The sequence below is a fragment of the Haliotis cracherodii genome, unplaced genomic scaffold, assembly GCF_022045235.1.
Source record: "Haliotis cracherodii isolate W230 unplaced genomic scaffold, xgHalCrac1.p SCAF_5, whole genome shotgun sequence".
NCBI lineage: Eukaryota > Metazoa > Mollusca > Gastropoda > Lepetellida > Haliotidae > Haliotis > Haliotis cracherodii.
Window position 1 is genome coordinate 2,520,209 of NW_027266308.1, and position 25,667 is coordinate 2,545,875.

At 39.4% G+C, this 25,667-nt stretch overlaps 1 protein-coding gene across 1 annotated transcript; it reads left to right on the top strand.

The window, feature by feature from the left end:
• The first annotated feature begins 19,294 nt into the window (after positions 1 to 19,294).
• On the top strand, positions 19,295 to 25,457 carry LOC139442250 (uncharacterized protein DDB_G0287625-like). The gene is made up of 4 exons (XM_071223038.1): positions 19,295 to 19,777; positions 20,070 to 20,139; positions 21,848 to 22,638; positions 25,377 to 25,457. Exons 1-4 carry the CDS (start codon positions 19,295 to 19,297, stop codon positions 25,455 to 25,457), a joined length of 1,425 nt encoding a protein of 474 aa, XP_071079139.1.
• The last annotated feature ends 210 nt before the right edge of the window (positions 25,458 to 25,667 follow it).

Here is a 25,667-nt window from a genome sequence, read left to right on the forward strand (position 1 = left end):
CAAACAAACAGTTAAAGTAATGTATAAGGTTATAAACAACATACTTAGGGAACCCAAGAGTATGAAAAACCTCAAGTCTCTTAATTTGAATTAATTACATGTTTGGGTCTGTAGAGACTAATTCATGACCAAACTTCTAGAATTAATTAATTCACAACATGCCCTCACATCATATTTTGCTTACTGTTAACCTGAGAATAAACCTGTTGTCACATGCAGAATCTGGGTTATAGTTTTTTAAATCATCCACTGTCCACAAACCTGGCATGTCAAGTACATTTTCCATGTAGGATAACAGTTTGATTTTCTACTTAGCCTTGTAATCCCCTTTTTGTCAAGAACACAAACTCAGTTGATTATTTCAAGGGTAACAGACAGACGTTAATGACGCAATCTGACAACGAACTCAGCAATATACAAGCAATAGACATGCAACCTTCCGAGGAACTATTAGCCAGGCTTTGCACATCCTCGAGATAAGTTACAATATAAACTGACAATCAAGTGCTCTAATTGAAAATACTTCTCTCTGGCAGATACCTAGTTATTTGTGTGAGATAAGAGATACTCTCCCACTTAGGCGGAATCTCCAGTTTTAGTGAATCAGTGTCTGGGGGAGCTGAATACATTTGTTCAATTGTATAATTGCTTTCTCTATTTAATTCTGTTAAAGGCAGGTGCTTTTTTTTATTAATTTAGACTACATACTCACTCCAGTTTAAATGCCATTTGTCTTCATGCCAACATAATACTGGGATGGACCCAATGAGATAGAGTTCAATATCTGGCCATGTCATGGAGTCTCCAATATCTGGCCATTTCATAGTCTTCAATATCTAGCCATTTCATAGTCTTCAGTATCTAGCCTTTTCAGTCTTTTGTATCTAGCCATTTCATAGTCTTCAGTATCTAGCCATTTCATAGTCTTCAATATCTAGCCATGTCATGGAGTCTCCAATATTTAGCCATTTCATAGCTTTTAGTATCAAACCATGCATAGAATCTCCAATATCTAGCCACTTCATAGTTTTTAGTATCTAGCCATTCCATAGTCTTCAGTATCTAGTCATGTCATGGAGTCTCCAATACCTAGCCATTTCATAGTCTCTAATATCTAGCCATTTCATTGTCTTCAATATCTAGCCATGTCATGGAGTCTCCAATATTTAGCCATTTCATAGTTTTTAGTATCAAGCCATGTCATGGAATCTCCATTATCTAGCCACTTCATAGTTTTTAGTATCTAGCCATTCCATAGTCTTCAGTATCTAGTCACGTCATGGAGTCTCCAATACCTAGCCATTTCATAGTCTTTAATATCTAGCCATTTCATAGCATTCAATATCTAGCCATTGCATTTTTTAATATCTAGCCATTTCATGGAGATTACAACATCTATCATATTTAGCCATTTCATAGTCTTCAATATCTAGCCATTTCATAGTCTTCAATATCTAGCCATTTCATAGTCTTTAATATCTAGCCATTTCATAGTATTCAATATCTAGCCATTTCATAGAGTCTTCATTACCTAGCCTTGTCATGAAGTCATCAGCCATTGCATAGAATTCATATGGCGTTATGTCGTCAAGCATCATTCACTCTCAGCATGTGTAATACTTTAGCAAGGTTTGTGCAAATAATTTGATGTTCACTATTTCAGTGAAATCAAACTTAAATCAATTACACAACGGAAATCACTACAATTTGAACAAATACATTTCTGTGCATTACACTTTGAAGCAATCTTTACGAATATATATTCATGACTCACAAAAAGACGCCAAATTTTCTTATACTCTGACTCAAACCTATACAGGAGCACATGAAAGGTTTTGTTCCGGAAATTACCATTTATAGAATAGGCAATTCACAGGTTAGCTTTTTGTCTCTTTCAAAGACACAGGATACAGATGTTTAGGTTATAGCATATCTCAAAGTAGATTGTTGAAGTGCACACGCATATCAGTAATAAATATAACAACCAACTCATTGAATATGAATCGTGCCATTTTTCTTAAGCATTGAAGTCTGGACGCAATCACATCTATAGAAATTCTCAACACGGATGTCTCATGTCACAATTTGTGCACTCGGTCACGGCATAACTTGGGGCTATCGTCTACGATTTATGAATGGATTTTGGTCTTTCCTATTTTTCTTCTGTCAAATAAAAAGCATACATTTAAAGTGTTGTCAATTTATAAAGAAGGACGAAATTCCATTGGACGCCTCTTTGGTACCCATGGATACGTAACACATCGTCACCGCCACCACTCTAGAAACTCCTCCCCTATCATAGGAAACTCCCCAATCTTGACTGACATTCACAGCAACCTTTTAAGAATTACAATTGTCAAGTGAATTTTTCTCTCAAGTTAGTGCACGTATCATGACACCCAACCAGTTTTTATTTTTTAAGTCAACTTTCTACAGGTGCAGTTGAATTTATCAAGCAGGCATTCTTAGTCATACTTATCAAAACTCAAACTTGCTTGAACTGCTCGGACGTTAAATGAACATGTAAACTTATTCAACAGATTAGACATGTCAGTAGTCAAACATGTTCACCTGATGAGGAACTTGAAGTCATACAAATTTCTACAATACTTTGAGCTTCATGTATATATGAACAATACCGTATATGTCTGCAGATAAGCCGAATTTTGAGGACCAGAAAAAAAAGACTCTGTAGAAGAGGTTCGGGTTATTCACGGGATACACTTTCATGATGGTATTTTTCAGATCATGATCTGTCACAAACATCCCCTTAATGACAATCTGATAGATTTCAAATTCCCGAAAGTTTAGATGTTGCCATGACTACAGCCATTATTGTCATAAATGATCAATAAAGTTATTATTATACACCAATGTTGTCATTATTGAATAATTTTATGCATGTTACTATTTCTGATTGTAAGTTTTCAAATGTTCAAGGTTTATCATTCTTCATGAACTCCACGATCTTTAAATCTATAACAATATAATCCACAGATATAAAATATCATCTACAGATGAAATCGCCAATTGCTATTACGTTCATTTTGCAAAGTTCATAAATTGATAGTGAACAAGTATCTACCTTATAATAAAATAAACAACTGAAACGGCAAGTTATTCCGTTCACCTTTTGCAAAAACATGTGATCATCTGTTTCCTGTGATGTCACAAACAGTGAACACTGTGAGTGAGTGAGTTTGGTTTAACTCGACTTTGAAAATCATTCCAGTTATATCACAGAGTGTCAGCTTGATGTGGGAGGAAAGCCCGAAGTGATGCGGGTCTCAGATGTTTACCACTTTGGTGAAACCCATAAGCATGGATATTGTGCTGACAAACCTAGAAACATTATCAGGGCGAACCGGGATTCAATCCCACAATCATAGATTTCTGGCGTGCCCAAGGGGTGCAACTCTGCACAGTGAATTGTGGTGCCTTAGACAACTGGGCAGGCGTGCCCCCCTGTTAACAATGTCACAGATCGCGTGGGGGCTTGCATGGCCCAGTCGTCTAAGGCAAGGCATTTCGCTGTGCAGAGTTGCGTCCCCAGAAATTGGCTGACTGTATTGACATGCATACTTGTAAAAATGTACTAACAAATTTTGGGTAAACGCATTTTGAAAATACAAATTATGACCTTTAATTATAAAAAAAAGTTGCGATAAAACAGAGCAAATAATATTCAAAACAATACTAAATGAGTATTTTAACAAAAATCTAAATACATTTAAAGATTAATGTCAGGCCAGGGTTTCAAAGATGGCCATCTCACCTGTTTGGTATACAAGGTCAAGAATTGACAAATCTTGTTTCCCAAATCCATGAAGTTGTTCAATGTCAATTACTTAAAAGTAATGGGCAGAAAAAAATTGACCAGAATTTTCTCACAAAAAGAATCTTGGTTGATTTAACAATGCATTAACTTTAAAAAGACATCAAGGTTTCATAGACTGAGCTATCGGCTTCTGTTTACAGCATTGACGAGGGGTTGAAGCAGCTTCCAGGTCTACTCCAACTACAGCATGACTAGCCTTCATGTATCCCTGTGGGAAATCGAACCTTGGGAGTAATAAGCGAAAACTTTAACCACTGAGCTACCCAACCCTTTCAGAATCTTGTGGGCCTTGTGTTGCCAGGGTGTACAAATGTAACGCCATACAGCCCTTTGTGTCTTAAATATCAATGTTATTACGAAATAACTGCCTGCCTGCGTACCCGCCTGCCCGTAGCTGGTAACTTTTCTGTTGGGCTGCATGAAATTTTCCTCCACCTGCCTGACTGTCAGGCAGATAATTTTAAGATTACTTATGTATTCAGTTTTATTCAGATTTGTTATGGGGGGCATGGGTGGCCCAGTCGTCTCAGGCACCGCGAATCGCCATGCAGAGTTGCATTCCTTGGGCACACCAGAAACCTATGATTGTGGGTCCAAATCCCCGTTCGACCCGATTATGTTTCTAAGTTTGTCAGCACCATACCCGTGCTCGTGGGTTTCACCAAAGTGGTAAATGTCTGAGACCTGCATCACTTCGGGCTTTCCTCCCACATTAAGCTGACACGCCGAGATATAACTGTAATACTGTTAAAAGCTGCGTTAAACCCAACTCACTCACTCACTCACACAGAATTGTTATAGTCATCTGGCCTGTCTGTCCATCTGTCCATCCATCCATAATACGTTTCCGGAGCATAACTTGAAAACTGTCAAAGATTTTTCATCCAAACCTGGTACATGTATTAACCAGGAGTTAAAGTGGTTGCCTTTGGCTGTTGTTGGGGCCAGGGGTATTTGTCATCTTCTGATGACTCTTGTTATTCTCAAGTAGTTGTTAGCATTATTTCAACCTAATCAAGAAGCGATTTGTCTAATATTAGTGATATTTCAATATACATGTCTCAATGCCGTCAGATAACTTCAATGATGGGTAGGCAACACTTATTGATTACCAGCCCTACTGTCTTGTTGGGTTTTAAATTTATTTCAAACACTGATTACGATAAAAAAATATTCTTAAATCTTTATCAGGAAAACTTGTGGTGGGGATTTAACAGAAGAAATAATCAATTTTTGTCTTATCTACAAACAAATAAAAAACTTGAGTAAACTGTCCAACAATAAACTCGTCAACCTTGATACAATCGGTATTTTATCAATTTTTTATCGCAGATTATTCCTAACGGCATGGCTAATGTACGCAACAGGGACATCTAATCTAGAGGCCAACGTTTCCCAAACATCAGGGGTTCAGCAAACCCCAGCTTGACCAACACCATATCTCTCAAGGGGGATTCAACAGAAGACTGGTTTAGTTGATAATACTTAAGTAGTTGCTGAGAAGCAGTATATTATTCAATATTACATCACAGTACACAGTAGAGTGGTCCGGACAAACTACAATCCATATAGAACCGAAGGAATGCAGGAAGATAAAGCCAACATGCTGATTTCTGTGGGTAATCTTATGTCATGTGGAGGTAGACTGAGCAGGAGATTAAACACTGTTTGGGCTTTGCAAGATGAGGAATTAGTACACTTGATAAAGGAATGTGTCACCTTCCCCACTAATCTGCTGTGTCTTTGTTTGAGTTATCAGCATGAAATTGACAAGCTGTGGGGGTGGGGGTTTGTGGGTTGACGAAACACTCGTCAGGGAGCAAGGCAGCAGGTGGGATCGATGACTCTTGATTAATTGTGATAGATTAAATATACAGGTAGGGAAGGATGGGTATTTATAAGAAAAATACTACACTTGAAATCTACGTGAAACTGACATCTTTAACTATTTCTTACATGATTGATAATGTGCAGGTTTGTTTACACGGCAGTATATTCCAGTGGCTCATAGCATTAGACATTTTTTAGAGTTTTTTCAGAATCTGCCAACAGTCAAGAAATGAGAAATAGAAAAAGATAATTAGAAAAGAATATACACTTTGTTTCAGTCCTCAAAATGCAAGCAGCAAACACATTGTGGTAAAAAATATATATTAGTTTATCAAAAGAGTGAGTGAGTGAGTGAGTGAGTGAGTGAGTGAGTGAGTGAGTGAGTGAGTGAGTGAGGCTTTACTCCACTTTTAGCAATATTCCAGCAATATCACAGTGGGGGACACCAGAAATGGGCTTCACACATTCTACCCATGTTGGCAACTGAACCCAGGTCTTTGGCGTGACTAGCAAATGCTTTAACCACTAGGCTACGCCACTGCCCCTCAAGTGTAATGTAATTAGTACATCCACTCATACTTTAAGTAAATCAAAATGTTTTTTCACATTTATTGATACAAATATTTTACCAACAAAATTTGTACCAAATTATATCAAAGCAATAGCCATTGTATATCTATTTATGCAACAGTTTTGACAATACTAAATTAGTGAAAAATAATTGTATGCTCAGAGATTTTCCTATATTTCTTAATGAAGGATCAAAGCCATTTAGGCTGATATCAGGAGAGGCTGCCTCGGGGCCATGCGGTCAGTTGGTTTAGCACCTGGAAGCTCCTTACCTCATGAGCAGGTTATCCTCATACTAACCGTGATCCGTTGACCACTCCACAAGCATGTTATCCTCTTTCTACCCCTTATACCCGCGTGACAGATCAGGTCAGTAGGTTATTCCATACCCTATACCTGGTCAGGTGGCTTGTTATCCCATACCCTATACCTGGTCAGGTGGCTTGTTATCCCACACCTTATACCTGGTCAGGTGGCTTGTTATCCCATACCTTATACCTGGTCAGGTGGCTTGTTATCCCACACCTTATACCTGGTCAGGTGGGCTGATATCCCATACCCTATACTTGGTCAGGTGGGTTGTTATCCCATACCCTATACTTGGTCAAGCAGGTTGTTATCCCATACCCTATACTTGGTCAGGTGGGTTGTTATCCCATACCCTATACTTGGTCAAGCAGGTTGTTATCCCATACCCTATACTTGGTCAGGTGGCTTGTTATTCCATACCCTATACCTGGTCAGGTGGGTTGTTATCCCATACCCTATACTTGGTCAGGTGGGTTGTTATCCCATACCCTATACTTGGTCAAGCAGGTTGTTATCCCATACCCTATACTTGGTCAGGTGGGTTGTTATCCCATACCCTATACTTGGTCAAGCAGGTTGTTATTCCATACCCTATACTTGGTCAGGTGGGTTGTTATTCCATACCCTATACTTGGTCAGGTGGGTTGTTATTCCATACCCTATACTTGGTCAGGTGGGTTGTTATTCCATACCCTATACTTGGTCAGGTGGGTTGTTATTCCATACCCTATACTTGGTCAGGTGGGTTGTTATCCCATACCCTATACTTGGTCAGGTGGGTTGTTATCCCATACCCTATACTTGGTCAGGTGGGTTGTTATCCCACACCCTATACTTGGTCAGGTGGCTTGTTAACCCATACATATACTTGGTCAGGTGGCTTGCTATCCATACCATATACCTGTCAGGTGGGTTGTTATCCCATACCCTATACTTGGTCAGGTGGCTTGTTATCCCATACCATATACATGTCAGGTGGCTTGTTATCCCATACCCTATACATGTCAGGTGGCTTGTTATCCCATACCATATACCTGTCAGGTGGGTTGTTATCCCATACCCTATACTTGGTCAGGTGGCTTGTTATCCCATACCATATACCTGTCAGGTGGGTTGTTATCCCATACCCTATACATGTCAGGTGGCTTGTTATCCCATACCATATACCTGTCAGGTGGGTTGTTATCCCACACCCTATACTTGGTCAGGTGGCTTGTTATCCCATACCCTATACTTGGTCAAGTGGCTTGTTATCCCATATCCAATACCTGGTCATGACAACTGTAGGGACAAGTAGACTGCTGACACAGAGATTTGAGATGACATCATTTTGCAGAGCTATAGATAAGTAGTGTATTTGCATAAAATACCACCCAAAAATATTCAAGACCCAATTACTTCAATCAACTTGCATAAAAAAACGTATGCATTACATGAAAAACTCACATAAAAACAGCTTGCGTAAATACCCAATGAAGCTTTTCCAGCATGCGTACAAAGGAGCTAATTTCCAAAACATCATTACGAGCTAAATTACTTTCCAAGCCAAGCCTATGTATTTAGTAAAGTTATATACATTTAAAGCATTATTTCACCTTTTTTAAATATTAAAATGTTCACTGGTTTTGGGAATAACCCAACAGACTGATGAATAGATGAGTGAAAAAATATTGGTTACCCAATGAAAAATGTAATAACTCAATTGAAATAGAAACCCTAGAGTTAAAACTCAATTGCTTAAAAAGTTATCTGGAGCTCTGTTGTGTACAAGTGAAGTTCATCATTCACCTGGATGTTTATTATTAAATTGTCAACAGAACAACAGGACAACTTTATTCTCTTCTTCCAGAACACAGTCTGTAACAATAATTACAGTCAAGGGCCACAATTCATTACACAGGAAGTAGAAAGGTCATCTGTTCTGTCATATCAAGTGGTTATATATTATAAGAGGGGTATTATCATTTGGAGAAGCCTGAGGTCTTCCATTAACTGCTCGATGAAGGAAAGAAGTTGAAAAGACCGAGGGCTTCTGCAAATGACAATGCCCTGATAAATAGCGTTACCATTATTATAGATGGAATTCGTTATCAAATAAAAAGAAACAACAATATCGGTTTTGAAACATTTACTGCAATCAACACAAATGTCACTGACCCACTTTTACAAATATGAACACGTCATAGAACAAACCAGATGACATCACTATTGAACGTGACGTCACCTCTCCCTACTCTATGACCTGATAATGGCCCTCGTCAAGCAATATGAGGGCATTATCAAGTTACAGTGGCCCACTCATTTCTGATAACATGTGGATGTTTTAATGATAATTCTATCCATTTTAGCTATAATATTATATATAACATATTTAATAGTAGGGATTATAAGCTACAATTTGGCATTCAGTGTTACATTCTCAACAATGAAAAAAAATCATCCAACATTTCTAAACATATGATTTCAGCGCAGCAATTAAGATTTGAATGATGTCAACTGCAGACGACTAAAAGAAAACCTGTTTGAATATCAAATTACACAATTCGATGCTCTAACAGTTAAACTAAACTTGCCACTCAGAGAGACAATGGTCGGCACTGTTCTGTGTTTGTTTCTCCAAGACTGTCTCTGCCAGCAGTATCAGTTTCAGAGACAACACAAACATCGCCATCGTTTCACCCTAAACTCATTAAACTTGTAGAAATATACATTTTCTGAACACTCGTGTGATCTGTACAGTGGGTTGGCAGAGAGAGGTATCCCTGTGTTGTTGATAGCTGGAGTTTAAACAACGTGGCTGCCGATAAACACGAGAATTCAGAGCCTCCCAGGTTATTTACGTACATTTCTCGCTTATTTCATGTGGGACGGAACACATTTCATTCACAAAAATCAACACATATGCAAAAAAATAACTTTTTGTCTCAATCACAGAAAACAGACAAAAATGTTGCTTGACATTGGTTGTGTTGTAAAATTCTTAAAAATGCAGTCATATTAATTTATATAAATAACAGAACATGTATGTTTTGAATGTTTATTGATAAAGAAACAAGTCATGTGGTCGAGTGGAGTGAGTGAGTGAGTGAGTGAGTGAGTGAGTGAGTGAGTGAGTGAGTGAGTTTCAGTTATATAGCAGCATGTGAAACACAATAATGAAGTCTTTGATGGGCATTTAGAAGTTGGGAGAACATGCATACATTACCCCCTCTGTACTGTAATAACAATACTATTTTTTTCATTGTTTTTTCACATTGACATGTTATGCCCCAACCTTATTATACCCAAACCTCATCTTTCCCCTCAACCCCAACCTACAACCCCATCCTTGCTGTAAACCCCAACAACCCAACCCCATCCTTGCTATAAACCCCAACAACTCAACACCATCCTTGCTGTAAACCCCAACAACCCAACCCCATCCTTGCTGTAAACCCCAACAACCCAACCCCATCTCTGCTGAAAACCCCAACAACCCAACCCCATCTTCACCAAAACCCTAACCTACCGTCTCCTCTTTAGCTTTTCAACCCCATAACTTGCTTAATTCTATCAACATAAACTAAATATTATCAATACACCTGTCAAAAGAAATAAAATTACATTGTCAAAAAACACAAAGTCACAACTCACAACTTTCAATTGGTTAAACTATAAAATCATCAGCACAACAAGTGTAACTGCATCATAAAAACAGCACAAAAATATAAAGCTCCGAACTACAATGGCGAAAACCAACACAAATCTGTGTTCTGTTAGAGGGTTTACAGTTTATAAGACTCCAACATAAGAGAGCTAACAAGTGTTAACACATTTCATTATTTTGACGGATGTCGAGCAACATCACTGCCGCTGTTTGTTGTTGTTGCTATCATCGCCTGCTCACATCCTCCTGAACAAATTGCTTCTTCTCCATTGTTTCCACTCCTGTGGCGAGGCAGTGCTCGGTCAAGGGTGATCAGAAATTACCACCAGAAGCCTCCAATGATAATAGTCTGTGTTGTTGACAGACCACTTAGATCGTGAGGCTACAGACTACTGTGATTGTGAGGTTACAGACGATAATGTTACAGACCACATAGATCACGATGTTACAGACCACTTAGATCATGAGGTTACAGACGATGATGTCACAGACCACTTAGATCATGAGGTTACAGACCACTTAGATCATGAGGTTACAGACCACTTAGATCATGAGGTTACAGACGATGATGTTACAGACCACTTAGATCATGATGTTACAGACCACTTAGATCATGATGTTACAGACCACTTAGATCATGAGGTTACAGACAACTTAGATCATGAGGTTACAGACCACTTAGATCATGAGGTTACAGACCACTTAGATCATGAGATTACAGGCCACTTAGATCATCAAAAATGTCAAAGAAATAAGACAATAGCATGCATTAATGTATCATGTATTTCTGTTCTTCCAACTTCTGTATGCCTATCAAGAATTACGACAAAAGCAAATAAACTAGTTCACATGTAAGTATATTTCCTTGTTAAATGCCATGACATATTAACTATAGTAATATGAAAGATTCGGGTGACCTTTAACTTTTTTCAGTGGTATATTTCAGCCATGATGTTTCTCATGATCAATGTTGTTGATGTTGTTGACGTTGTTGACAGATGACATGGGTAAAACCGGTCCAAGCCTAAATTTACCGGTAAAAAACTGGTAATTACCAGTAAATGGGAAGGAGCACTGGCACCACTTGATTAATAATTGACTTACACTTTGTGTGAGTTCATTGGAGTATGAAGCTTCATAGAGTGATGGCCAAACTCTTTGAACCTCAGAGCTTGGGACATACGTCACTGATTACAATATCTAGGCCTATATCTACACCCAAAACTAGATACTGTCAAGTCTCATTAATCCGACACTCGTTTATCCGACAATCGGCTTTATCCGACACAAATGATGGGAACCGATTAAATCAGTACTATTTAGACCTGTTAATCCGACAGTCTCGCACTCCCACTCCGACACACCTAATTTGCAACGAAATGCTGAAATCACTTATTAATCAGTCTCGTTAATCCGACACGGTGATCAGCGTACTCCATGGTCATCTGTCCGTGAGTACACAGACCCGTGTTTTGATGCAAGACGAGTCGGCGAGTAGCTGCATATTTCAACGGCTGCAGAGATAAACTTGCTTAACAATAAACAATTCATTTTTTAAATACACAAAACAGGATTAATCACATTCCTAGATTACCTCAATCTCAATAAAATCGGATACAAGTTCTCGCTACTGCTTTAGACATCCCATTACAGGTCACGTCAGAACGACCTTTCGCGAACTTGACCGACCAATGAAATTACTGACAGGATGTCCAATTTTCGATCATGAACGTTGATACTACCTAATTTTGTTTATCCGACATATTGTTAATCCGACATAATCATATGCAACCAACAATGTCGGATTAACGGGACTTGACTGTACCATGCTGATCGTACAGTTCCCTGTTCGGAATAAATAAACATATTTGTAAAAAATCAAGCAAATTTGCACCTGAGATCTGTTTTACAGGGATTTCAGCAACATTCCAGCAATGTGACCGCACACCATTGCATTGGTGGGAATCAAACATGGGTTTTGGTGTGACAAGCATACACTTTAACCACTAGGCTACCCAACCCCCTCACTATATCAACAATCATACAGGTCTATGTATAGAGCAGAGCTAGACAGAAAATGCTGATTATTCACATGTTCATCACCTGTCATCGACATGCAGCCATTCAACTTCGGCAATGTGACAGTTGACAAATCACAATGCAAGGGAGGTAACTCCATCTGTCCAAAACTAGTAGGTCATCGGCCTGATCTGATGATTGGGTTCAAATCCGAACATGAATTTTATTTATTTTATTTTTTCAAATCCTGATGTTATTCATCAGAAAAAGATCTTAATAAGTTATTAAGAATTTGTAATTTTATCAAATTAATAGATGATTTTTTGACAAACATCAATCAATTTTGTCAGGTTGATATATTTTTGTATACATTGATTTTTTTACATAGATGAAAAAAAATAATTGAAAGAACATTTTAACGTTCATCTGTATACCTCAATATATTCATTGTATAGTATATGAGCTGAGGAGACTAAAATATTAATTAATTTTCTAATAATACACACAAGACAAGCTACATCCATCACACAGAACTAGGATTCTATCCTCTTATCTACACAGTACTAAAAAACATAACAAATTTCCATCGCTTTGTCGGTTCTTCAAAAAACATAATACTTCAGAGCGCTTATCCTGAAAGTACATCTTTGGTGAATAAATGATAAGGATAAGTATACCAGCTCAATCTATTCTTAGCAAAACACAATACAAGTACCGTATTCGACGTAATAAGCTTCCAGGGCGCACTCAAAATGAGTAATAGGGGGCTCTTATTCTAATTTTATTTTGGTGAAAAAAACTGAGATGAAAGATAAATTTTGTGGTTTATGCTGACAGTCTGAAATGTTTATATACGACAGGTATATTTTACCAGAATGTAATTGCATATAACTAAGGGTGCATATAACACACAAGTGCGTACTATACGCGAATAAATAAGTCATGTACATTGATCAATGGGAAGAGGTTCTAAATGAGATAGTTCACTAGCCAATATATAAGCAAATATTACCATGGGCACTTATTAGAGCGAGGTGCTTATTATTTCGAATACAGTAATTCCTATTTCTTATCGCCAACATTCAGAGATACAATAAAGTCTAAATTCGACTCTCTTTATAAAGGATGCTTTGGCAACTAAAAACAGTCAAAAACTTTGGACATACAGGATAGTTAAAAATGAAATAAAATTAGAACCCTATCTCAGTCACTGTAAAGTAAGAAAATATCGAGTGCACTTTTCTAAACTAAGATTAAGTAACCATACATTAAATATTGAACTTGGAAGACATACAAAGCCACCAACCCCACTACATCAGAGGCTATGCTCTACATGTTCAACCATTGATGATGAAAAAACCTACGAACTTCACTGTACCAAACACACACATGAAAAAAATATACTCTTTAGAAAATTATCCACACAAATATAAATGTCCACAGTCATTGAAACCAATTATTTCACTACATCCTCTAAAATAATGAAGCCATCAACATCAACTGTATATGTTTCCTTATCTATAATTTCTAGAAATAAATACCCATTGATTTTAATCAACCTATGACATTTTATGTATAATATTATCAAATCTGTAATATTGATATTTTCTTTAAATGATTTCTTTGTGTTTTCAGGCATGTATCCATGTCTGTACATGTACATATGTGACCCATGAAGATCCGGGGTAGAATAGGTCTTCAGCAACTCATGCTTGATGTAAGAGGCGACTATGCTTGTTGTAAGAGGGGACTAACAGGATCGGGTGGTCAGGCTCGCTGACTTGGTTGATGCATATCATCGTATCCCAATTGCGTGGATCGATGCTCATGATGTCAATCACTGGATTGTCTGGTCCAGACTGGATTATTTACAGACCGCTGTCATATAGCTGGAATATTGTTGAATGCTGTGTTAAACAACAAACAAACAAACAAACAAACAAACAAACAAACAAACAAACATATGTATGTATGAATCATACTGTTTTGTCACTTAAATATTGCATCTGTTCCGTAATGGAATGTTATAAATAAATATTATCTTATCTAATCACAGTAACATCACTGGTTAAACATCATTGACCAAGTTATTGCTTGTTAAGACATTTCACCCTTTTTCACCAGATAACATTTGACCATGACGTATCCTTGTGAGATTATAATTCGTCAAAATGATGTCTACACGTACAAGTATCCTACAAGTGAGCTTATTAAGCTCGCCAGATAACGGAGCCTAGTTTCACATCCCGTGGGCCTTCCATTTGCCTGTGTGTACAGACTTGGGAACATTCACGTGTTCCCACGACCCTCAGAATGTCGCCATCTGAATGAGATCTTGCACGTCATCCCAAATGAAACAGATTCTTGATAAATCCTGATGGGGGTTTGTTTGAAGGGTTGAACGGATATACTATCATAACTAAATATGATATTAATAAAATGCTCATTTCGAATATTGTGAGGATTGACATGAGATGAAACATGTTTGAAAAATTAAAGATAAATATCCTGAATTGAAACAATCTTGAATTCTACAAGGTCTGATATATGTTATAAACAGATATTTGATAACCACACTCTGTGCATCCACTATTCATAATTCATTCATTCATGCATGAGTGAGTGAGTGAGTGGGTGGGTGTTTGAGTGAGTGAGTGAGTGGGAGCTCGAGTGAGTGAGTGAGTGAGTGAGTGAGTGGGAGCTCGAGTGAGTGAGTGAGTGAGTGAGTGGGAGCTCAGGTGAGTGAGTAAGTGAGTGAGTGAATGTTGTTTAACTCTGCAGTCAGCACTATTCCACAAACATGATAGCCTTGCTCCAAGGCTGTACAGAAAGAAAAGTCCATGGATGTGTAGTAATTCTTTCTTCCAAATAGGCAAGTCTAGATCTGATGATCCAATTTTATTTACATGATCTAGATATTATGATTTAAACTAATAATTATTGCCAAGAGACTTGTGCAAGTCTACCAACATGCTATCAGCCTGTAAATAGCCGGGTCTGGAACAACCACACAACGATTCATGGGTGAAAGAGTAACAGCTCAATTTTATCTATATTCACTTTATTTCCTATATCACATATTCAGAAATCTCAAGATGCTATTAAACCTCCATGCAAGCTCTGCATCTGTAATTTTCCAAACTGTATCTCAAATGTTTCTGAAAAGACAGATCTCCTCTCTGTTGAATTCAAAATTATATTTTGCTTACGGCATTATGCTGTTTGATTATCTGTGTCTAATCAAGTTTGTTTGTTGTTTTACGCCGCACTCAGCAATATTCCAGCTATATGACGGCAGTCTGTAAATAATCAAGTCTGGACCCGACAATCCAGTGATTGACATCATGAACATCGATCCACTCAATTGGGAAACAATGACATGCATCAACCAAGTCAGCGAGCCTGACCACCCAATCCCATTAGTCGCCTCTTACGATAAGCATAGTCGCCTTTTGCGGCAAGCATGGGTTGCTAAAGACCTATTCTACCCCGGATCTTCATGGGTCTGTCTAATCAAGTGTCATATAAATTTTCTTGTTGGTTGTTTGTAGAAACTCTGTACTCTCCCCGTGAGTATATAATTGGGCCCAAAATGATAACTTGAAATTCATCTTATGTTAATTGTCATTAAAATTGTCATTAAATTGTCATTATGCTACTGTCCTTGAATAAAATAAATATTATCTTGTGTTACACAGTTCTGTTAAGTATGCTTCAGGTATGCCATCAAATACTATTTCCATCTGATTAACAAAATTCAAAACCAATTTTAATTCCCAGGCAAAATGGGCAGCCATTTTATTGACACGATAACTGCATTTTAAATACAGCAATTTCCTATTTAAAATTCTCATATAAACTCATTTTCCCAGCAAAATAATGTCCTCTTTAGCCAAAGAATGAAAGTAAATAATGACATATATTTAAGTTAAGACCAATATCAGAATATTAATAATTATAATTATTCCGATTCAACAAAATCATTCTGATGATAAAAGATAAGATATAATTTTATTGTTCATATACACCCACTAAATGTACAAACAGCTAAGACACCATAACAAGATATGATAGATGTAGAATCGTCACGCTGGCTATACAAAGAGATTAATCACCGGTTCAGAACCCCCCTACTGCATCCTCCTCCAAACATGATAATATTCTGATAAGAAAATTATATTTGTCAGCTAGCTGATAATGAAGCGGAAATGGACAGGGGTGACAGACGATATAAAATAAAAAGGCGACCATTTCATCGGCCCATCATCAGTGTTGGAAAACAGTCAAAACACCACTTATTAATCTGGACTCGAGTAAACAAAAGAGGCCGGGTTCTCGCCACAAAGACGTGAGAAAGCCTCCAGTTTATACTCCAGACAGCAGGGAATTAACTTGTGTTTATAATTTATTGTTTATTTTCCATAAATACCCAGGGAGATGTTTCTCTGCTTTATGGGAAGTTGATGCCCTGTGGCCCTCGGGAGAGAAAGAAGGAGGAATTGGAAAGAGGGATTGGTTAAATATTAAGTTCTGATTCCATTTTCTGTCAGTATATCAAGTCTTCCATCAGAATAATACTCTTCTGCATCTCACCAACATAATGGGATAAATGTAAAAGGTTTTGACAAGGTTTAAAGTGAGGCAGGGATGGATGGATGGATGGAGAGAGTGAGTGAGGCAGGGATGGATGGATGGATGGAGAGAGTGAGTGAGGCAGGGAGGAGGGAGGCAGGGAGGGATGGATAGATTGAGGGATGGATAGATGGAGGGAGGGAGGGAGGCAAAGATGGATGGATGGATGGATGAATGGAGTGAGGCAGGGAGGGATGGATGGATGGAGAGAGTGAGTGAGGCAGGGAGGGATGGATGGATGGAGAGAGTGAGTGAGGCAGGGAGGAGGGAGGCAGGGAGGGATGGATAGATTGAGGGATGGATAGATGGAGGGAGGGAGGGAGGCAAAGATGGATGGATGGATAGATGAATAGAGTGAGGCAGGGAAGGATTGAGGGATGGATAGATGGAGGGAGGGAGGGAGGCAAAGATGGATGGATGGATAGATGAATAGAGTGAGGCAGGGAGGGATTGAGGGATGGATAGATGGAGGGAGGGAGGGAGGCAAAGATGGATGGATGGATGGATGAATGGAGTGAGGCAGGGAGGGATGGATGGATGGATAGATGGAGGGAGGGAGGGAGGCAAAGATGGATGGATGGATGAATGGAGTGAGGCAGGGAGGGATTGAGGGATGGATAGATGGAGGGAGGGAGGCAAAGATGGAGGGAGGGAGGGATGGAGGGAAGGAGGGAGGGAGGGAGGGATAGATGGAGGGAGGGAGGCAAAGATGGAGGGAGGGATGGATAGATGGAGGGAGGAATGGAGGGAGGGATAGATGGAGTGAGGGAAGGAGGGAGGCAAAGATGGATGGATGGATGGAGGGAGGGATAGATGGAGGGAGGGAGGGAAGGAGGGAGGCAAAGATGGATGGATGGATGAATGGAGTGAGGCAGGGAGGGATTGAGGGATGGATAGATGGAGGGAGGGAGGGAGGGAGGGATGGATAGATGGAGGGAGGGATGGAACTGATAAACATTTACATCAAAGTGGTGTCAATATCAACCTGAATTAGAAAGACATCATTCTCCACGTGACAAGGATTTTGCCCATCAAATTATTCAAACTGTATCAGTGTGGTCTGTAAAAAACTGAGCCTGGATCAACCCATGACTGGAAGCAAGAGCATTGATCCATGTCACTCAGATATAATGGCCACCACTCACTCAGCAAGATCACAGCCTGACCAACCAATCCTCGTCTTATGACCACAAAGCGAGAACCTATTCTCACCATCAAGCCCTTAACAGGCAGTGTAGCAGAAGATTTTGTCTTGTCATGTGATCACCTCATCCTCTTTCTAACAGTGTGATGCAAGTTTCATTCCCCAATCTTTTTTTTAACAATGGCACTGTTTTTAGCTCAAACAGATGTATTTTCTATGCATCCGATCCACCTGATGATGGAATAAGAGTTTGGCATTTATATTTTGTATCATGTCCCTGCAACCCACACCTAATTTCTGGCATCAATTCACAAACAATAATCATCAATCTCCCAGGGTACGCAACACTGTCAGAGATACTGGAATAGCTTAATTGCATCCCCCAAACTTTGAAACTATGTCGGAGGTTATCAGTCCTGTGGAAGAAGCGCAGGAGTTGACTGGCATTTATTAACATCACTCATTCTTGAAATAGACATTGTTGTACATTTCAGACCTGAAATAGTCCTGGATATGAACAAGGTGTTTCAGCCATGTGATGCTTGCAGAAGGTGTGTACGCTATACAGCTGCTGGGGACTGACAGGGTTGAACAGAGCAAAGGGAAACTGAACAGCAGCTATTGCAATGGTAATCAGAGCAAAGGTGAACAGCTAGAGCAATGGTAAGCAGAGCAAAGGTGAACAGCTAGAGCAATGGTAATCAGAGCAAAGGTGATCAGCTAGAGCAATGGTAATCAGAGCAAAAGTGATCAGCTATTGCAATGGTAATCAGAGCAAAGGTGATCAGCTATTGCAATGGTAATCAGAGCAAAGGTGGGCAGCTAGAGCAATGGTTATCAGAGCAAAGGTGGGCAGCTAGAGCAATGGTAATCAGAGCAAAGGTGGGCAGCTAGAGCAATGGTAATCAGAGCAAAGGTGGGCAGCTAGAGCAATGGTAATCAGAGCAAAGGTGGGCAGCTAGAGCAATGGTAATCAGAGCAAAGGTGGGCAGCTAGGGCAATGGTTATCAGAGCAAAGGTGGGCAGCTAGAGCAATGGTTATCAGAGCAAAGGTGATCAGCTAGAGCAATGGTAATCAGAGCAAAGGTGATCAGCTAGAGCAATGGTAAGCAGAGCAAAGGTGATCAGCTATTGCAATGGTAAGCAGAGCAAAGGTGGGCAGATATTGCAATGGTAATCAAAGCAAAGGTGAACAGCTATTGCAATGGTAAGCAGAGCAAAGGTGATCAGATATTGCAATGGTAAGCAGAGCAAAGGTGAACAGCTAGAGCAATGGTAATCAGAGCAAAGGTGATCAGCTATTGCAATGGTAATCAGAGCAAAGGTGAACAGCTATTGCAATGGTGAGAGCGAGAGCCATGATAAGCAGGTGGGCAGAGCAAAGGTCAGAAGCGAGAGCCATGATAAGCAGGTGAGCAGAGCAAAGGTCAGAAGCGAGAGCCATGATAAGCAGGTGAGCAGAGCAAAGGTCAGAAGCGAGAGCCATGATAAGCAGGTGAGCAGAGCAAAGGTCAGAAGCGAGAGCCATGATAAGCAGGTGAGCAGAGCAAAGGTCAGAAGCGAGAGCCATGATAAGCAGGTGAGCAGAGCAAAGGTCAGAAGCGAGAGCCATGATAAGCAGGTGAGCAGAGCAAAGGTCAGAAGCGAGAGCCATGATAAGCAGGTGAGCAGAGCAAAGGTCAGAAGCGAGAGCCATGATAAGCAGGTGAGCAGAGCAAAGGTCAGAAGCGAGAGCCATAATAAGCAGGTGAGCAGAGCAAAGGTCAGAAGCGAGAGCCATGATAAGCAGGTGAGCAGAGCAAAGGTCAGAAGCGAGAGCCATGATAAGCAGAGCATTCAAAGATGTTTGCGTGTTTAATAAAGCAAAGGTAAGGTAATAAGTCACAACTGCTGCTGCAGAAGTAGGAAGCAAAATTATCATCAACTGTCTGACTGTAGACTTAGAGCACAGAAGTAAGGCATTAGTGTTCCTCTCAAGGGTCACAACTGGGGTAAATCTGGACTAGTTCATCATCACGGGACCTGGGCATGGTTGACGGATGAAACGTTTGCTGAAGTAAAGTGTTTAAAGACCCCTACAGGTATTTGTGAACAGATGGAACCAGTTTGTCATGAAAGGCTCCAGGATGGGTTTGGAGGGTCACAATGGCGGTGAGTGAAGATGGTGAGTGAAGATGGTGAGTGAGAAAACAATTTTTATCCATCACATCCTTCATCTTTCCAAGGCAGGGGAGCTAACTGACTGTAAAAGTCCCGTTTCCACCCATGCCGAACTAGACTGGAATTTCTGGGCTCAGTTGTAGCACCACCAGTGGCTATTACGAGTTATGTCCCTTCTATGTCCGTCCTATTGACAAATCACTTTTCACCTCTCATATCACTTGCGGCTCCCAGTCAAGATGATCTGGTTGATAACAAAAATCTATGTTGTAATAAAACATCTTTCTTCCCTAAATCAAATCACGAGCATCAAATCACGTGAGCACCTTCATTAAAAACATGCCGACTTGGCAGTACACATATTGTGCAGCAACCCATGCTTGTCGTCAGAGGCGACGAACGGGATCGGGTGGTCATTCTCACTGGCTTTGTTGATGCATGTCATCATGTCCCAATTGCCAAGATCGATGCTCATGTCGATCACAAGATTGTCTGTCCCTGACTCAATTATTTACAGACCGCCGTCATATATCTGAAATATTGCTGAGTGCGGCGTTAAACAACAAATAATCAAACAAACAAATAAAAGACCTAAACCTACTCACTCACCCCAGAACAAGCAGACAAGCCAAACAGTTCACATTCATCTCACTAAGAATAAAACGGTTACACATTCATATCTTCATACTGATCTTGACATTTGCAGTGTTTTGTCGAGGTCTATGAGCAGGGATGAGCTTATAGCTCTGTCGGATAAAACAAAACTCAAGAGTCTTTCTACCCCTACATGTAACAGATACTCCTGTTAATATCATCGGGCAAGAAGTGATGATGTAAGATTCTTTCCACATTCTCACAGCTATCTGTTTACTTTGTGATGCATGTAGAAACAAAGAACAAAGATAAACATAATACTTTGTATACACTAAATGATAATATTTACTTTGCAGCTATCTTCAAATAATGTCCAATATATCTGCTGATTTGAAAAATCCTTGACTTTCACTCAACATTTTAAAGCCTTTTTCAGTTAATCAAAGTAAGCAAGTTGTCAGTTTGAAAGAGAAATAAACAGGGCAAGAGTGAGCAAATCGATTCCTTGTGTTTATTTTCGGTTCAATCTACATTTTGCAACACGGCCCTGACACAGGTAATTGAGCACTTTTAAGAAAATACAACTTTCTCTCGTTAACTCTGACAAGTACTCCCAAATGCTCCTCGCAAGTGCTTCTCTCCTTTTTTCCCTCTATCTCCTTTTATTTGTCCATTAATTCAATCAGTCTGTTTACAATCACCAACAGAGGGAGCCACTGTAATGTCAACATCTCGTGGTGAGAGCGAAAACTTCCACCATTGAGAAGTAAAATGATATTCCAGGGCTGAAAGTGAGGGCTTGAAATGAGCCCAGGTGATAAAACAATGTCTGCCATTCAAAACAAATTATTCCGCGGATGTCTAAAACTTAAACAAGGTGTGCGACAAGACTTTGCACCGATTTGTCTCTCAGAGTTGAAAACAGAGTAGAACAATAATTACACATAATCAGGCCTCGGGATAGTTCGTTTTGGTTCCTGTAGAAAGGTGGATATTGATGGAACAAAAAAACATGGTGAGTCATAGTCAAGGGGAGATAACACATGTCAGGCTGAGACGGACATGTCAGTTCTATCAGTTGTAAATACATTACACCGACTGACAGGTGGGGAAGTCAGCAGGTTCCTGCAAACATACTTCGGATATAACATCCACCACCACCACCACCACCACAACCACCGTCACCATCTCAACAACAACCTCCACCACCATCTCAACAACAACCTCCTACATCTCAACAACCTCCATCACCATCTCCTCAACAACCTCCATCACCATCTCCTCAACAACCTCCATCACCATCTCCTAAACAACCTCCATCACCATCTCCTCAACAACCTCCATCACCATCTCAACAACAACCTCCTACATCTCAACAACCTCCTCCACCATCTCCTCAACAACCTCCACCACCATCTCCTAAACAACCTCCACCACCATCTCCTAAACAACCTCCACCACCATCTCCTAAACAACCTCCACCATCTCTTCAACAACCTCCATCACCATCTCCTCAAAAACCTCCTACATCTCAACAACCTCCTCCACCATCTCCTCAACAACCTCCATCACCATCTCCTAAACAACAACCTCCACCACCATCTCCTAAACAACCTCCTACATCTCAACAACCTCCTCCACCACCATCTCCTCAACAACCTCCACCACCATCTCCTAAACAACCACCACCATCTCCTCAACAACCTCCACCACCATCTCCTAAACAACCACCACCATCTCTTCAACAACCACCACCATCTCCTCAACAACCTCCATCACCATCTCCTCAACAACCTCCATCACCATCTCCTAAACAACAACCTCCATCACCATCTCAACAACAACCTCCACCATCTCCTCAACAACAACTACCACCATACCATACTGTACCATACCGTACCATTCTGTACCATACCATTCTGTACCATACCATACTGTACCATACATTACTTTACCATACCATACTGTACCACACCACACCACGCCACACCATACCTTACTGTACCATACTTTACCACACCATTCCATACTATACTGTACCATAATGTACTATGCCATACCGTACCGTACCGTACCATACTGTACCATTCCATACTTTACTGTACCATACCGTACTATACCATACCGTACTATGCCATACCATACAATACTGTACCATACTATACCACACCATTCCATACTATACTGTACCATAACGTACTATGCCATGCCATACCATACCGTACCATACTGTACCATTCCATACTTTACTGTACCATACCGTACTATACCATACCATACTATGCCATACCATACAATACTGTACCATACTATACCACACCATTCCATACTATACTGTACCATAACGTACTATGCCATGCCATACCATACCGTACCATACTGTACCATTCCATACTTTACTGTACCATACCGTACTATACCATACCGTACTATGCCATACCATACAATACTGTACCATACTATACCACACCATTCCATACTGTACCACACCATAACATACTATAACATACTGTACCATACTGAACCATTCCATACTTTACTGTACCATACCGTACTATCCATACCATACCATACCATACTGAACCATTCCATACTTTACTGTACCATACCGTACTATCCATACCATACCATACCATACCATACCATACCATACTGTACCATACCGTACTGTACCGTACCATACCATACCGTACCATACTGAACCATTCCATACTTTACTGTACCATACTGTACTATGCCATACCATACCGTACTGTACCGTACCATACCATACCGAACCATTCCATACTTTACTGTACCATACCGTACTATGCCATACCATACCATACCATACCATACTGTACCATACCGTACTGTACCATACCGTACTGTACCGTACCATACCATACCGTACCATACTGAACCATTCCATACTTTACTGTACCATACCGTACTATGCCATACCATACCATACCACCCCATACCATACCATACTGAACAAACAGCTAACATTGATTGTTAAATGTTGAAATTTAGATGAATAAAACACATTTTTCAGTACTTCGAACTTGTTCCCTCTTCTGTCATCTGTGAAATCAATTTTTTGAATATTTGAAACTTTTTTCGTCAAGAAATTTAAACAGGACATCTGAAAGTCATAGAAGAGTCCACGTGTTAACCATTATGTTATCGGCAACTTATTTCATATGAGGCATGCGTATCTCACTAATTTGTATTTAAATAACCATAATTTTAATATCAAATTTAATTTAATTTGACGAGTCTGGCAGAGTCCAATTGACTAAATTCACAGATCGTTTCAATCTGATTTTCACATTCAATATTTGATGAAGAAGATAAGAAAATGTTTTAACATCTAAAACATTGCTGGAAAAGACATTTCCATGTCATAAAGAATTCAATGACAGAATTTTATTGCACTAAAGTCTCCCATATGTGAGAGGGTACGAGAGAGTACAAGTAGAAATAACATACATACACTACACACCATGAATGTAAAGAGTTGAACAAAGCTGACATCGCAGGGACATCATGGGTATTGAGCTGTTACAGTTTATCCAAACTTCTTTGGTACTTGATGTGAACGTTGTTTAATGAGGTTGGAAGAGGGTATCATGCTTTAGAAGTAATATCAGTAGTGCTTATATACTCACCACCAAAAGAAACGCAAACCACAGAAACATGTAGAGAAGTATGTACGTTAAGAAGAGATGTTTCCAATGTGTACCACTTAATGACAAAACTAACAATCAGTCAAGTGTTACCACAGTGTCTTTATTCTTATCACGATATGCTGCACGTGATTTCCAAACTTTACATGCTAATCTTGCACGAGACAAATGGTGCATCTCGTGCCACGCATCTTTGGCATCACACGTGATGCAATCATGAGTGTCGGTTCACTCAACATTCCAGTATGTTTTTGCATCAAACAAACTAATATATCTTAAATATGAGTAAATCTTCAAATATTAACAAACATGTATGGTATTTACGTTTCTTTTGGCAGTGAGTATGTTTTGAAGTTCCTGAAGTAATTTACAGTGCATCATTCTCATTCAGGCGCGCGATAATCAGAGCTACAGATAAGCTGCTTATTTGCGTAAAATCCCCCCCAAAAGTATTCAAAACCCACTTACTTTCAATTAACTTGCGTACAGAAACGCATGCATTAAATGAGAACCTCAAATGTCTATAATCAGCATGCATAAATCCCCATTGAAGCTTTTTCAACAGGCATACAATGGAGCTAATTTCCGAAACACAATTACGAGCTAATTTACTTTCTGAGTCAAGCCTCTATTTCGAACCCTTATATACATCTAAAACATTATTTTTTTTTTTTTTGAAATCTCAAAATGTTAACTCATTTTGGGAAAAACCCAATAGAATAGAGGGAATAGAGTGAAAAAATATTGGTTACCCAATGAAAAATGTAGTAACCCAATAAAAATAGAAACCTTCGAGTAAAAACTCAATTGCTCAAAAAGCTATCTGCAGCTCTGATAACTAATGATGATTTGCAATCCCAAAATATTGAAAAACAGACTCCATGTCCCTTATGGGCCACCGTAGCCACCCTCCCTGGCCTTGCAGTTCTTGCATATTCTTGTATTTCTGGGGTCCTGTTACAGATAGAAGTTCCTGCCCAGCGATTAGCTGTGCAGAGTTGCATCCCTTGGGCACGCCAGAAACCTATGCCATATGAAGTTTAGAGTATGGCGCTATATTCATCATCATCTTCATCATCTTCATCATTATCATCTCATCATCGTTTACTTCCAAAATATTATCAGTTATGTAATAAAACTCAGGTGTTCTTTAACTTCTTTTGAGGAATATAGATTATAGATTTATTAAACATTTTTGATAAACACATGAAGTCTAGTTAGAGTATGGCACTATATTCATCATCACCACTGTCA